The 16849-nt window shown below is 37.2% G+C and overlaps 1 protein-coding gene across 8 annotated transcripts in view; it reads left to right on the plus strand.

Moving 5' to 3' along the window:
• Positions 1-16849, plus strand: part of cdkl5 (cyclin dependent kinase like 5) — an 83473-nt gene that overhangs the window by 27890 nt on the left and 38734 nt on the right. For 3 of the 8 annotated variants that reach the window (XM_083550656.1, XM_083550659.1, XM_083550662.1), the window contains exons 1-3: positions 6932-7171; positions 11323-11592; positions 13398-13432. In XM_083550656.1, the coding sequence (XP_083406782.1) occupies positions 11529-11592; positions 13398-13432 (99 nt within the window). In that variant the 5' untranslated portion in view covers positions 6932-7171; positions 11323-11528. Of the gene's footprint in view, positions 1-6930; positions 7172-11322; positions 11593-13397; positions 13433-16849 lie in introns of those variants that run through there. The other 5 variants (XM_083550658.1, XM_083550660.1, XM_083550661.1 and 2 more) reach the window with 3 other exon arrangements.

Below are 16849 nucleotides of genomic sequence, written 5' to 3' on the forward strand. Positions count from 1 at the left end.
GCTCTATAGCAAGCCAAAATCTTCTACTCAAACCTATGTAAACCGTATTTTTATGGATACAGCTGGAAAAGATAACTATGTAGTTGAATTTCTCCAGTTTTTAGCTTTTTGTCCAAACAGCAAAATGGTGGCACAGGAGGTCTCAGGAGTGCTTTAATTCCTGCTCATTGTTGGGGAAATGGTAGTTCAGTGGTTAAGGCCCTGGGTATTGGAAGGTCAGGGGTTCAAGCCCTCGTATCACCAAGCTACCATTTTAGCGCCCAAGAGCAAGGCCCTTAACTCTATGTGCTCCAGGGGTGCTGTAACATGGCTGACCCCAGCTTGGTACGATTTCCTTTAGTTCACACCTTTACAGTTTACACTCCAATAAACTTTCTTTCCGCTTCTCCCATAAGGGGTCGCCACAGCGGATCATCCGCATGTTTGATTTGGCACATGTTTTTATGCTGGATGCCCTTCCTAACGCAACCCTCCCCATTTATCCGGGGCACTAAGAGTGGCTGGGGTTGGTTCCACTCCAATAATAAACCTATAATCGTACATTTTTCTTTATAGATATTGTAGATCTAAAATGCCAGGTGAAAGATATTAATACCAAGCAAAGTATGAAAAAAAAGGTACAATTTAGCATGCTTTTCTGGATTTGTTGCCAAACTAAATCTGCTGCATTTTCTAGCAGCTGGATCTCATACCTGTCTGAAACAGCTGGGCGGTGCTGGCGTAGATAAAGTCTCCTTTAAATATTCTTCCCAGTTGAATGGCTCTGTGAAACACCCCAAAGGGCGTAATAAGCTTTCGGTTATTACAGGTTTACAGTCATTTGTTTGGTCAAAGTGAAAAATACCAGACTGTACCACTGTGGGTAGTTTGTAGGGGAGTGGGTACATCACTGCCAGCCCTTGATTTCTCTTGTTTACTCTCTTTTTTGTCTGTGAAAGAAACCAAATTCAGGTTAAAAGCCAGAGTTTTAGTAAGGATCACATTAGACTGTATAATCGCAAGGATTAAGCGTACCTTTCTGATGCGTTTTACCCATAATGTCTTCAAGCACCTTGGCAAACAGTGGAGTCTGGAAATACCACAGCAACTACATGTAAATCCTAATAAAGAGAGAAAAAGAGTGCGGGAGTTCATACGGTTATTAATGAATGATCATTTATGCTGACTCTCAACTACAGAAATATTTTAAGCCAAAACATATCGGCCAAAAAAAATGGAAACCTTTAAGACTACCTGTTTATGGTCAGTTAAAGCTGTGGAACCTGGTGTTCGTGAGCAATTCATAAATTTGGTCAACATCTAAAATCATCATAGATTAAATACCTTTAAATGTTCATTGACAGAGAAACAGCATATGTAGAATGTTATATTGAGTATTGATTAAGAGGTTGTTTAACCTTCAAGTCCAATGTCCAAAATCTTCATGAAGTGAGACCTTACTGGCGCTTGTATGTCTCTAGATGACTTAGGATCCTTGCAGGGTCGACATCTTTTCTTGGAAGGTCCGAAATCTTTATGAGGGGGCACACAGCTGGAGTTATCCTCTTTGGCATTCACACACTGACCCAGAGTCCATAGCAGAATAACCAGGATTATTTTGCTCTTCTTAAACTTAAAACAGAATCCATTTCTCTTTGCAACAGAAGTGTCACTAAATCACAAGCCAAACATGAGATTTTTTTTCTTTTTTCATTTCTGTCCTGTGCTCAGTCCGAAGCAAAGTGTACACGTAAAGATCTCCAGATGGCTTCACGGATCAAAGCATTTGCTCTCGCAAGTCGGTGATAATTCACAACGAGAATTGGCTACAGCTGAGATAGCGTGCAAGCTGACAAGGAATCAGGAGATGTCTTCATGTCATTCCTACATTACTCGCATGAAAGTAGTTGCATGTTGAATGTGGATTTGGAAATGTACAAAATGTAAAGATTTTGAACTTCTTCATGGAGAAAACCTTTGTATTTATAAGCTTTTACAGCCTGAAAGACAAGCTGGTTCTTGTCATTGCTTATGATATACATTATATGGACAAATGCGTGTGGATTGGTATGTAGTTTATGAACATCCCATTCCACATTTGGTCCCCATATGCTGTTATAATAACCTTCACTCTTCTGGGAAAATGTTCCACTTGGTTTTGAAGTGTGTTCATTCAGTCACAAGGGTATAAGTAAAGTCACGTACTGATGTAGGCTGAGAAAAGTATGGTCAGAGTTCCAATGCATCTCTATGGTGTTTAATAGGTTGAAGTCGGCACTCTATAGCAGGCAATTTAAGATGTTCCACTGTCATGCTGGAACAGTTTTGGTCTCCTGGTTTAACTGATGGGAAGATTTAATGCACAGCCACCTCCAAAGACATCCTATACACACATTTACACCAGCACCTGAACACGTTATTGAAAATCACATTGGGACATTTTAATCTGTACTTCTGTCAATATCCATCATATTGTGTGTGTATAAATATATATAAATTCTTAACCATATTTGTATACTTTATTGTTAGACTTATACTTTTAATATATTGTATTTCTATTTTTAATTTCACTACATGTCGTACTTGACAAATACAATTCAAATTTTAATACAACTGTGTGCCTCCAACTTTGGGGTAACAGTTTGGAGAAGAACCACATGTGGATGGAAAGAAAATCAGGCTGCACAATACATTTGTCCATATACAGTAGTAGCTATAAAGAGCTGTAGCTTTTCTTGCCTTGTTTTAATGAGACAACACCAAAATCTCCATTTTGAAGGCAGAACATTTCACCATGACCATGATTTCCAGAACAGTCTTGGATCACCTTTTAATGGGCACATTTTCAACAAGCAACTAATACAAAAGCAATTTTTTAGAGCATTATTGAGTGGATTGACGCACTTTTGTGATTTTACCTGATACATTCACAATTCTTTTCCAAGCATACTCATATCTTTTAGAGGAAACTAATCACTTTGGGAGAATAAACGGAGTAGCGTTAGTGCTGCTTATTTAAGCAGAAACGTGAAGTCGCAAAACCCCACAATTTGCCTGAAGAAATTTTCGAGAAGTCGCAAATTTGATTTCCAAGAAGTCGCATAATATTTGCGGAATAGTTTCCATAATTGTCAGAGCTCCTTTTGTAGAACATCAACAACAGCGTTTGTAGCAAAATAAGAAATGTTTGTGCCCCTGAAATTTCACACTGATAAATACAAGACCAGATTTCTAATAATAATAATAAAAAAGTTAATTTCTGTTGTTTGACTTGACTAAATCAAGTCAAACCTATAAACCCGAGAATTTATTCAATATCAAAAAGACCACCTAAGAAATATTGAAGTGTTTTGGAAATTGTAGTAAAATGAATCCACATGAATAAAAAAACAAAACAAACCAAGAACCAATATTGCTGATGAAAATAAAGCTTTAAAAAAATGGCAATTAATCTTCTTATCTGTCATTATTTTATTTAAATTTCTTATATATATATATATATATATATATATATATATATATATATATATATATATATATATATATATATATATATATGAGATCATTACATTATATATATATATATATATATATATATATATATATATATATATATATATATATATATATATATATATATATATATATATATATATATATATATATAGTACTAAACCAAAAGTTTGGAAATTCTTTGGAAGTTCTTTCACGTACAACAGGGGTCTCAGTGTGGGCCAGTGTGGGTGCAGGTTTTTATTCCAACTAAGCAAGTCCACACCAAATTCTACCTGTTCAAATCTAATGATCTTCATTTTCAATGACTATCAGGTGTGACCATTGATTGGTTGGAATGAAAACCTGCACCCACACTGGCCTTTCCTGGAAAAGATTGAAGACCCCTGACGTACAACATAATCGTTCCTCCACTTGGTGCCAGTTTATGTATAGGAAATAGAAATCTGGAAAAGCGAGACGATCAGGAGTGGAATCAGTTGTTTAACTGATTTAACTGACGCTTCATTCAACTCGGAAAAAGAACTCATTCGTGCAAGACATTACATTTTGAAGTCTACCCAAGTCCAAATCTTCTACATAATACCTCAATTCTACAAATATAAATAAAGAAGAAAAATAGAAGAATCGTACCATATTTCATGCCATTCCACCCAATGAGAACCTTTTAAAACCTCTTCACGTCCGTCTTCACGCGAGCGGCACGAAAAGAACGAACTTTAGTCTTGAAATGACGAACCCAGGTGATGCGGAGGAAGAAAAGCCCACAGACGGAAATCACTAATCTATTCCTGCTGGAGAAACAGAGATGAACCTCTAGCCATGGTTTCCATTCCCAAGCTCTCACCTTCTGTCGTCTCGGCTCCTCACCCCACACACTCACTCACACTCCTGCTGTCCCTTGGTTTCCACACCAGATCCCATTCACTCAGCTGTCATAAAGATTCCAAAGTGCCATAAAATGGCAATTGAGCGGTGGGTGTGCAGGAGGCATCTCCTTACTCCTCCTGTTAACAGACGACGCATACGTTTCGTTGGCCTTCTCTCCATTCAAAGACACCCCCCTCCTTCCATTGCCAACCCACAGGAAGCTTTCCTTTTACACACAGTCACTTTACAGCAGGGACGGGGGTTGGCGGGGGGGGGGGGGGGGGGGTGTTGCAAAAAGCAAACCGAACACTTCATGAAGGATGCAAAGACAAATGCATGAAGGTTTCCTACTAATGAATCAATGAATGATCAAAAAGACCTATTAGGAAGTATTGAAGTGATTTGGAAAATGAAGTGAATTCACATTGAATTCAACACCAATAACCAATTCTGATGAGAATTTCGAGTTTGTCAAGCTGTCGTTCAAGCTACATGTAGCTACTTTGGACAATCTAAAATATAAAACATTCTGGGTTGTTTTAATTGTTAACCTTCGACTGATACGGTGGCTAAATATGCTGTTATTAGCATCAACTTCATCAATAAATAAATAAATAAATGCAAACATACATACATACTTACATACATACATAAATACATACATACATACATACATACATACATACATACATACATACATACATACATACATGCATACATACATACATACATACATAATACACAGAACTAAATAAATGAGTACATGTAAAGCCTTCACATTTCATGTAGTGTTACCACTCAAATCCAAACATGATAAATGCATTAAAAGTGAAACACTTTCACCTAGAAAACAACTTGTTTTACCAAACTGCACCAAAAATGATCATCTTGAATTTTTCATGTCTATAGAGTCAGGTCTAGAAGTAAATCAGGCCTAGTCTCACTTTTTTATACACCATTCTGTGTGTACATCTAATGTCCACTAGTGGTGCTGTTGCGCATAATAACGTAAAAAAAAGAAATACTGTATACAGTACACAGCTGTTCAGAGTACAACTTTATACTGTAATATATATTATGTATAATTTCAGAAACACACGTGTGTGTGTGTGTGTGTGTGTGTGTGTGTGTGTGTGTGTGTGTGTATAGTGCCAATTTGTATGTGTGCTAACAGTACTATACTTAATTAATTATTTAAGGTAATTATTGAATTATTTATTTTAGGCATTTTCCCGGAATATATCGTCTTGATTAAAATAAATATGTAAAAGTATTTTTTTAGGTAAATGTGGATATTGGATGATTTTCTTTGCAACATTGCTGTAACAAAGATTCAAATTTACATAATCCATGATTCAAAAGTTTGTATAATATATTTAATTTTGTAGATTACTGACACATCTTATTGTAGCAGAACTTGTGTTGTGTAGTAAGAATATTACATTTAGGGTGTTTTAGGTAACTGAAAGTATTTTTATTCCACGTCAAAACATCTCCAGGATCTGATGGTATCAGACCTCTGTTAGATAAAAATGGAAGCATTAGTTTTAGTAATTGTTTTCTATCTGACCACAAGGTGGTGCTATAAAATAGCTTTCTGGTTTAGTAATTCCGCGGTGTTTCTTCTGCTTGTCCTCCACTGGAATAATTTATTGTAGGTTTATTAGTGTTGGAACACTTTGGCCAATTCCTTTGATAAATTTTTATTTTAGGATCTAAGTGGATCTACTTTACTTTGGCTAGGGTATATATATATTATGTATAATCTGTATTCATCTTCATCATCATCATCATCATCATCATCATCATCATCATCATCATCATCATTATTATTATTTTTATTAATATTATTATGGCAAATCATGGCTTGATAATGTAATAAAATTGTATACATATAGAGTGTCCTAAATTGCTGTTTGTTTCCTATATAGGCGCACTACATAGGGAAAATGCAATCAGTTAAGGAGTCGGAATAGTGTTTTTTTTTGTTTTTGTTTTTTTTTGTTTGTTTTTGTTTGTTTTTGTATTTAGGCGGAATTTGCGTCTGATTAAAAAATATAAAGAAAAAAATATATAATAATAGTATGAAATATAAAAAAACTAATAAATCAACTCAAATTGTTATAATATTGATCATTTTTAATGAGGAAAAAAAATCTCAGTTTAAAAAAAAATATATAAAATCTAGAAAAAATAATTTTAAATGAATACTGATTGTTAAAATAATATTATTCATTAGAAAATGGAGTTCGGATTATTTTTTAGTTTTAATTTTTGAATAATATAAAAAACAAATATATATATAAGAATAATAATAAGAATATAAATATAATAAGAATATATAATCAAATATATAATTTGAAAATATTGAATTGTTCAAATATTAATTTAATAAATAATATTTTTAAATAATAAAGAAAGAGGAATAGAGAAAAAAAAAAGATGGGCTGATAGGTAAAAATAAATAATAACAAAAATAAATAATAACAGTATAAAAATGTCCTCAGCGTGAAGATGTCCCGCCCCCTTTAGAAGGACGTGGTCACGGGCGGTGTTGTGATTGGTCCGAGAGCGCGTCTCTCAAAGCAACAGAGCTTCTCCTGTATAGCGTTGGGTTGCTTGTCAGTGGAGTGGAATGGAGGTGGATTGGATTGCAGCTGTAACGATGGGCTCCTCTTGCAGGTAAAAAAAAAAGGAAGGAAGGAAAGAAGAAAAGAGAGAAGAATAGTAAAAAGAAAAGCAGAAAATAATGATAATGCAAACCAGCGCCCGTGAGCGAGGAGTCTGCGCGCGCCCGTCGTCCTCCCGAGTAAGTGTGATGTCATAATATTATACTTGATTGATCTTTGCCGATTGCTGTCGCACCCGCTTCTCGTCCAGGTTCGCATATAGAAGGCATAAGGGATGATGCTGGGGAGACCATAATACACATAGCTGTGGCGCTCCCTCCCACACACTCACACACACACACACACACACACACACACACACGGTACTATGCGTTTAGCTGCAATAACCTGTCATGCGAATCCAGGCTGCAGTATCACATCTGATCTGTGTATTACACTATATGCATGCTTGTGCACTCTATCGGTGTGCATCCGTTATCATCATATCAACATCCTCCTCCTCACCTCATCATCATCCTTATAATCATCATCATCAGTTGAGAGGCATTGATGCACATCACACAAGGGTAGAACTTAAATTTACTCACTGACTGTCCACTGCATGCATCCAGCACCACACACACACACACACACACACACACACACACACACACACACACACACACACACAAAATGCAGATGCACCCTCCTCTTGCCACCCCCATGCATTAAATGCATTCTTTGGTGCACAGAAAAACGACATCATCTCATCTTAAGCGTCTTGAAGGTGCTTCGAAGGGCTTTTCCGAGCCGAGCCGAGATTAACGTCAGACGCCAGAGCCTGTAAACATCAGTCCGAGCCTGGGCTCTGAAGATGCGGTGTCTCGGAGGCAGCAAGTGTTCGCTTTCTGAACCTGATCGGCATGAAGTGTAGTCGTTCACCTGCTCCCTGCGTTGCATTCATCCGTCATTCTGGCCACGTTCCTGCGTTCGACACAAGGTGTGTGGCCTTGTAACGATCACACCACCGAGCCAACGCTCTGGATAACGGGCCGTGTTTCCTGCACGATAACCTGACACTTGTGCAGTGGAATGACGGGCTTAGGATCATTTTTTTGTATTAGCCTCGATGGACTGGTTACGCTTTGTTCATAGTGTGTGTGTGTGTGTGTGTGTGTGTGTGTGTGTGTGTGTGTGTGTTCATGGTGCATGGTCCCATCTTTTGCTTTGGTCCTAGTGTTCCTGAGGTTCTCCGGGTCCTTCTCCATTCTCATCCTTCACCACCCTTTCCCTAAAAATGAATGACTGATTCGAACATATACCGTATGGCCATGTTTTTTCATGGTAGACATGATATTCCAGTCTCATATGGACATCCTGCAGTTATTCCATAATCTCGTCATGATCTCGATGCATACTGTAGACTCCTGTTGCCACTATGAACACTCGCTCATTGGGATCATCTGCAGGACTGTCATTCACAACCTGCTCGTATTTAAACATCCTTTCCTTCCCACACACTTGATGAAATATAGCTGTAAGAAAATAAATATATAATCGTATATAATAATATATAATCGTACTATCTGGTGTCAAGTTTCCTTTTGAGTCAAGGTTCCCCCTCAAGGTTTCTTCCTTACGTTGTCTTAGGTTCTTTTCACCTCTCATTTCCCTCTTTAGGGATCTGCATCAGAATTTTCTGCAAAGCTGCTTTGTGACAATGTCTATTGTTGAAAAGGACTTTACAAATAGAACAGAAACGGCCCCAGGCTCTACCTGTTTTCCATTTTCTTTACAGGGTTTTCTCCAGGTTCTCCGGTTTCCTCCCGTCTTCCAAGAACATGCTGGTAGATAGATTTGTAACTCATAATCAAAAAAAAGTGTGTACAATGAGATGGGGTTAGGGATCTCAGCTGTGTTCCCTGCCATGTACACAATGTTCTCGGGATCTGTTGTGACTCTGACCAGGATAAAGCGCTTACAAAAGATGAAATTTTAAAAACGTCTCCTAACTAAAACTATTCACTTTTATTGTTTCATTGGTTTACAAGCAAAGTTTGTACCACTATTACTACTTCTAATACTAGTACTACTGCCACTGCTATTACTATTGATACTATTTGTGGTACCTCAACGTTTTTCTAATACTAGTACTAACACATCTACTAGTACTACTGCTACTTACAGTAGTACATATTTATACTAATACTACTGCTGCTGGAAGTGTGAGTACTTTTGCTACTACTTGTGGTTCCACAGAATTCTACTAATACTAGTACTAATATGACTACTAGTACTACAGCTACTATTAGTAATACCGCTACTGTTATTTCTACTAATAAATTTATGTATATATTGATATATATATGGTTTATGGATATATACAAAGTTATTTTGTAAACCCAAACGACAGTATTTTTTCTCAATGTTCTAATGCGATGATAGTTGTTTCTACCGATCATTTCAAACGAAGTGCAATATGATTTCAGAAAGATGAATTCACATAGGACTAAAATCACAGAGATACTCTGATAATGTTTAGTCCACCTTTCATTATTTGTAAAAATTTTTCAGCTCTGTGATTCGTTCTAAGCACATTTAATAGTTTTGGGGATTTAAGTCATTACGCTATTGTAAGTAATCGCGTTTTGAACATTGGCGTATAGTCAATATAAGCTAAACAAGCACACAAATCCAACGTAACACTTAAAGGATATACGCTGTTTATTTAATTTTAGTAATCGAGGATTCTACCGATAATTCCAACGATTAATCGAGTAATCGGATTAAAGAGCAACACTCAATATACCAGAGAAAATAAGTCGGGTCTCTCTTACAATGAACAAGTCATTTGTTTCCTTTTTTTAGAAAATTTTGTATTTTTATTGCTGAAATTAAATACAAGGATATCTGTGAAAATTAAACCTATTTAATTGCCATATTCCATCAAAATGTAAATACAAATATAAACATAAAAAAATGTAATTAAAGTACATTTCAGATTACTAAAAATGATTACCGTATTTGTCGGACTATAAGCCGCTACTTTTTCCCCACGTTTTGATCCCCGCGGCTTAAACAACGAAGCGGCTTATTTATGAATTTTTCCTGGGTTTTTCCCGGTTTCACAGACTTCAAGCCAAAAAACTGAACCCCATAACATTAAACCAATTAAATTTCCGAACGGAAACAAAAAAACGAACCTCACCTGCGTTCTGAGCTGCACGGCATCGGGAAAAACGTTTTTAAAAACTCCCGAGAGAAATAGTGTGAAAGGAAGGAGGAAGACAGTGAACAATGACTTTCTTGGTCGGCTACTGTTTAGATGCAAGCCGTTGTAACGCGTGGAGTCTGGGTGAAGGGAGAGCTCGCTAACTCCAGTTGCAACAGAAATCATATAAGCACAGACAGGTTTCCAAAACTCGTGCTTTTTATTTTTCTTGGCAACAGCGTTACGGGTTATTCAAAGAAACTTAGAAATGAGCATCAGAAAATAATAAGGACATATTCCTCGGTCTTGCACACATGCAGTAATAGCGGAAAAATTAGGCGGCAGGCTATTCCCAAAATACCGCTATACTTCTAAAGGAAGCGCAAAATATTTCACACGTTACACCGTGTAACAGGCACTGTCTTTCGTTAAAGCCTGTGTAAAGTTCATTAGTTTCAGTGTAGACTGCGGCTTATAGACAGGTGCTAAATAAAAATGTTTATTTATTTGATTCCATTCCATCTTCTCCCGCTTATCCGTAATTCGGGTCGCGGGGGCAGCAGTCTAAGCAGATTCCCCAGACACTTGTCCGTGTCCAGGGATCGGGCTGTCAAGGCCCCTGCCTTCAACTGCTGCCCAATCCTCTCAGCACCGGTCCCTTACGGTCCCTCCTGCAGGTGGTGAGCCCACGGGAAGGCGGCCCCACGTCGCTCCGACGTCACGGTCCTTGATTTATTTTTCTCGTGAGGGTCCCCTGGAGCATAGAGGGTTAAGGGCCTTGCTCAAGGGCCCAAGAGTGGCAGCCTTAACCGCTGGAGCCACCACTCCCCCGGTTTATTTATTTGAAAAAAGTTATTTGGTTCTGTTGTGAAACATTCATGAAAAACGAATCCGATTTCACAATAATGTTATGAACAAGTGCTTTAATGCAAAATGTGATTCGCTTGTTTTTCTTCTAGAACAATGATAAGAGCTGTTCTTATAGAAAATAATGAACACCTCATTTGATTGACCTTCAGATCAGTTTAACACATTTAACAATTTGAGTGTATTTTCTGTGCTACAAACAAAAGACCTTCCATCTAACAAGTTTTTAATTATTTATTTTTTCCCTGTTTTGTGTGTCCGTGTTTGTTCCAGTGAGTTTGTGTTAGGAATATGGAATCACCATCGGGTCTCAAAGGGAACAGCGTTTTGGCTCTGATGACCCGATCGAGTGGTGCGTGGTGCTGTGTGTCCTGACCACCCTTTTGCTGTGGACTCACACATACCAGCACACACACACACACACACACACACACACACACACACACACACACATATCTCTTCCACTGCCTTTTGACTTCATGAAGATTCGCCTCATTGGTGATGTGATGAATAAATTTGAGGTCCTTGGGATTGTAGGAGAAGGTGAGTTGCAGTGGTTTGATGTAACTATTTTACCATATTACGATGACGATAAAATAGCGTTTGTTAGGAATAAAATAAAATGTAAGATTTAAATAAGATTACAATATTAAAATTTTGCGTTTCACCGTAAATCTGGTACCACCTGTACATATGACAAAGGTTCAAGTACGTGTAATGAAAACAGTCGATAAAGCATAAAAAATTTTCTTTAATTTGTCTAAACATAATGAGCATGAGCTAATTGAATACTTGACCATCAGCTAATTCATTTGCATACAGAATTCCTGAATTACAGAATCCAGTCAGGACCTAAAACCACTTTATATTAACACTGTCCTGTATTTTGAAACTTAAAGTAAAAAACAGCTATTTTAAATTGAGGCTGAATATATCAAACATGCTGTTTAATCATGCCAAAGATGGAATTACCCATAGATGTAATTTACTTTCTACACCTGTTGCTCTATTGTAGATAACCTCATGAAGATAAGCCTTCACACAGGACACCTTATCACACTTTCAGGTTTCAATAGACATAAAATAAACCCCACATTCATCACAAAACGTGTTTATACAGAAATATTTGTGACTTTGTAATATATTTCGGAGATTGTATTTGTCAGTTAAGCTATATATTTTTAGTAGTAGATTCGCCTCAGCTAGCTAGTGAGCAACAAGATGATTAGCATGATGATTTGTTTATGGCATGAAATTAGCATGAAATTTAAGGGCTGTTTGAGCAGAGCCAAGATAAAGATGTAGGAGAGCTGGACAAAATAAAGTGCTCTCCTTAGGATGAGATGAAGAGAGGGCTAAATTCTTACAGCACATACTTAAAAAACAGTTTCTGATAAAACAAATAAACAAAAATCTATTTCATTGGAAGCTAATGACGATAGATAAGACTTATATGCGCATTGGTAAGAATGCATGTCAAAGTTTGGAAACACTGAGTCTTTTATGTTTTTTGAGAGACATATTTGTTTATATGCGACAACCTAGGTCATTTACCGCTATGAACGTCCAAACAAATTCATTCAAATTCCATCGAAAAATTCCCCCTTAGCATGAATATCAGCTCTAAACACTTGTGGCATTCAGAGAGTTCATTTCTCCAAACATTGGAGATGAATATTGGTTATTTTCTGATTCATGAAAATTTATTCATTCCATTCAATTCAATTCAATAGGATTTAGGTGAGGTGATCAGACAGGATATTCCATAATAGATTGTGTTTGCTCTCCAAATAACGCTTAGAGACGAGTGCTTCAGGTTATTGTGTTGTTGTATGGCGAAGTTGGTTCCAGCTTTCAGCCATTCATTATCCACTTATTGTGTATTATCATTTCTTTTTGCTTAGTTTGCTTCAAATTCAAATGCGTGGTGCATTCGTGTTATTTCCAACGACCGAAATTATTATTATTGTTATTTTGTCTTCCATTAGCTTAGACATCATGGGTGTAAGCTTATTTAATAATATTTGCCCATCAGTCTGCATTACATTATACTGCAGGAGCTCAATTTATCAATCAACCTTGACATTGTTGTGTATTTCGATTCTTACAGTAGAAAAAATAACGAATGCGCAATAAATTGACTAAACATCATGTTGACAAAGCCACATCGATGATGCTGTGCAGCTAGAGAGGATTTACTATTGGCCAGGAGAATCTGTTTGTGTTGTCTTTTTCCATACACCTGTAGAAGAACATTGTTCCACAAGTGACTAAGGTGTATTACATCCAGATGTTGCCAATCTGTTATTTTTTTAATGACTTGTTTTTTTCCCCTCTCTTGTTTATAGGAGCCTATGGGGTGGTTCTAAAATGCAGGCACAAGGTAAGACCTTTTTTTTGTGTAAAAGCAACCGAGGAAAGACTTACCGAACATCAAACTAATGTGGCATCTTAGTGTTTAAGGCGCTGGACTTTGAGTTCAAATCCAAGGCACATCAAGCTGCCACTTCTGGGCCCCTGAGCAAGGCCCTTAATCCCATAGTGCTCAATTGTATGAATAATATAAATGTAAGTGCCATGAATATAAATGCAAACAGCTAAGGTTAAAAAAAATAGTTTTAGGAAGCTGATGCAGGTGAATGAAAGTTCAAAGACAACTAGCTTGTGTTCAATTTCAATATTAACCCCTTAAAATGTGTCACTGGGTCCAGACAAGCATTCGATTGTGCTCTCGTTGCTAGACTGTAGTTACTGAATAATTCATGACCGCAACTGAACATCGTGCATTAGGAAAATAGCAGAATAACTGATAACAGGGTTTAAAGTGGTGCAATTTTGATTTTACTTTTGTCTAAATAGGATACTTAAATGTGATTTTCTCAAACCCGAGCAGCCAAAAAGATTGTTTCAGATTAGATTTGAACCTGTGTGGTCCTACATCAGATACATTTTGCACTGCCGGCTTTTTGATTTATGCTAAGCAACAATGGATTTGCAGTTTGAACATAAAGAACAATTGACCTAAAAAAGATCATAATAATCATCATTCTAATAATGATATCATTTATGTGGTCTGGAGCTGCTTGCTGATTGTGGCAGGCAGGACTCTGCTTGATAGTGGAGAAACCAATCTAAGTTCAATTGAACCCAGAGCATTAGCTTGCATTTGTCCCCTGTTGGGATTTGTTAGCCCTACCTGTTTTTCCCTCACCTAGCCAGTTCTGTGGCTAACCACCAAGCCTGTGTTTGCCAATAAACAAGCAAGTGCATTGTTGTAACTATGCTCCATGGGCAATGCCTCTATTTGTTCAGTGTGTATAGTGTTGTCTATCAGTAGTCGCGGCGTTGTATACTTTATCATCTTTCGGCCTTTTGATGAAGTAATTTGTCTTCCTAATTGGGCAGACTATATTTCTAATCAATATGGTTACTTAATACAACTTCGTTAGCTACCGCTGCTTCCAGTTTCTTGGATATACCATCCACCCTATTGGTGATCCCAGAAAGAGCAATACATGTTGATCAGTAGCCCGTTAGGATTTTCACCACTCTGTATACTGAACATATTGAATACTACTGGCATACCCACTGGGTCTTATACCCAGTGGGCCATCATTAGATTCCTTCTCCTTCAAAAATAGTGTAGTATAGTGTAGATTCATGTCAATGTAAGATCATTTGCTATGCTGGAAAATCTTTAATCCATGCAAGGTTTTACCATGTATTATTGGGATTTGGAATAAAACACAACCTATAGTTTGATGCGTACATAAGAAAGGTATTAATTAATGCACTGGGCAAATGAAAGCTTCATTGTTTATCTTATGGTTGTCTGAAGCATGAATTAACTAGGCTATATAAGATATACAAGGGATATACCATTATCTGGCTCGAAAACCTTGTCTCAGATTTTGTTTTTGTGCCCTCTAAATATCATCTGTTTATCTTTGGCTGTGAGCTGTTGAATGTTCTGTTAAATGTTTTCGTCAAACATGAATTATGTTACTAAAACCTAGCTAGAATATTCTTTAGCTTGGAACATTTCTAACATTAGCCAAACCGGGTAATTGCAGCATGGGCCATAAGAAACTGATTGCCCGAGCATGCAAGGTTGTCCCAGCTAGCCACTTTCGAGCGCTAATTTTTTTAACAGTTTTTTCAATTGTTTGTTTTCTGATGTATGAAACAGTTGATCAATGTGTAAGGTCTACAGCTGATATTCTATAACTGTTGTTTGGATTAATCTTTTTTTAACCCCTGGGGTGGTTTAAAAGTCTTGGACACCAATTAAGATCGAAGGTTATTTCGTGGCATAAGATGCAGTTTTTTTTAAACCACACTCTCACAGCAATAATTTTCCTCTCTGTTTATTTTTTTCCCCCCATGCTAATTGACTACATGTTACACAATGGAACTATCTGTTTGCTGCTTGTGACCACAGTCGGTGCTACAGCTTGTTATAGCTTCCATTTATTGCATATTTACCTTGGTGAATGCGATGTTCTGAGTATTATATAACCTTTGCTTTGTAAATATTTTTTCTTGTAAGCGAAACTGTATTGCCTTTTTATGTATTTAATTAAAAAAAAATTTTTTTAAATGCTAGTTTTTGCTGGAAAGTTTGCTATGCCAATCTCACCGATATCCTGTCTGGTAGTGGAACACCTAAGCCAGGATATTGGGTTTGTATATCTTAGTTTATTCCTGTTGGCAGAATCCACTCTGTGATTTGTGCAAATTAATTTACGCCATTAGGCAAATTCAGATTAAATTACATATAACTCATTTATACAACTGAGTAGTTGAGGGTTATCAGGACATCAAAACCAGTCTGTCAGCTTAACCTTGAACTCAAATCATTGAGCTATCCACTGGGGGTCACGCTTTGGGTCTGCCACCAGGGGCTGTTACGTTGCAGCGCCAAGACTAGTTTGTGCCATAGAACTGTTTGTGTAGACACACATCCCTTTGGATGAGCCATAGGATGCACCCTGCTACTAGCAGGTAACATCCTTGATGGAAAAGGTTTGATAAAACTTGTTGGAAGCATTGTCCATTCAGAGAAATGTCTTCCCTACAGACTTGTTGGGGTGTATGTTGCTGGATGTATTCTAGGGGATTGTAAGGTCAACCAATAGGTCTATCTGCTTGGATCTTGTTCTTGCTGATTGTCACCAATATTTTGGTCTCCTTCAGAGAATGTTGTGATTATCAGCTATGTTAATCATGAGGAAAACAAAGTTTCTTTCAGGCACAGAATCACAACAGAACAACTCACAAAAGATTGTCATCTTGGCTGAACATTGGTCTAATAGACACACTATTGGGAGGGGGGTGTAAAATCTGGGGATTGGTGTGGGTTTCTAGATCTAGTAGCCCAGATGTGGGGAAAAAATTGGAAAAGTACAGGTGGACAAGTAGTAGGTCAAGACATTGCTGGTTGTGATTTTCCTTCAAGTTGTAGCATAAAAGTCCTCATTGACAGTATTCCTTGAGGCATGACTAGCACTTGTTCTACAACTTTTACCCTTTTTCTTTGCAGTTAATATGGTTTCCATATGTTATACATGTGTTTTCAATGACTTCTGGTAGTTAGGAGGAAATGAAATATATGAATAGTTAGATATGTAAATGTTCTTTACTGTTATTAGTAGAGGTCAACCTAATGATCGGCCTGGCATTTTTTAATTAATCTAACAGTTGTGCTGCAAGTTAGGTTGATTATTAGGCAAGGCCAACTGACATACCAAACAGTGCATGTACATACTTCGCTTGCGTAAGAGAACATAACTCTCCCTTA

The sequence above is a fragment of the Silurus aristotelis genome, assembly GCF_946808225.1.
Source record: "Silurus aristotelis genome assembly, chromosome: 9".
In the NCBI taxonomy this organism is placed as follows: domain Eukaryota; kingdom Metazoa; phylum Chordata; class Actinopteri; order Siluriformes; family Siluridae; genus Silurus; species Silurus aristotelis.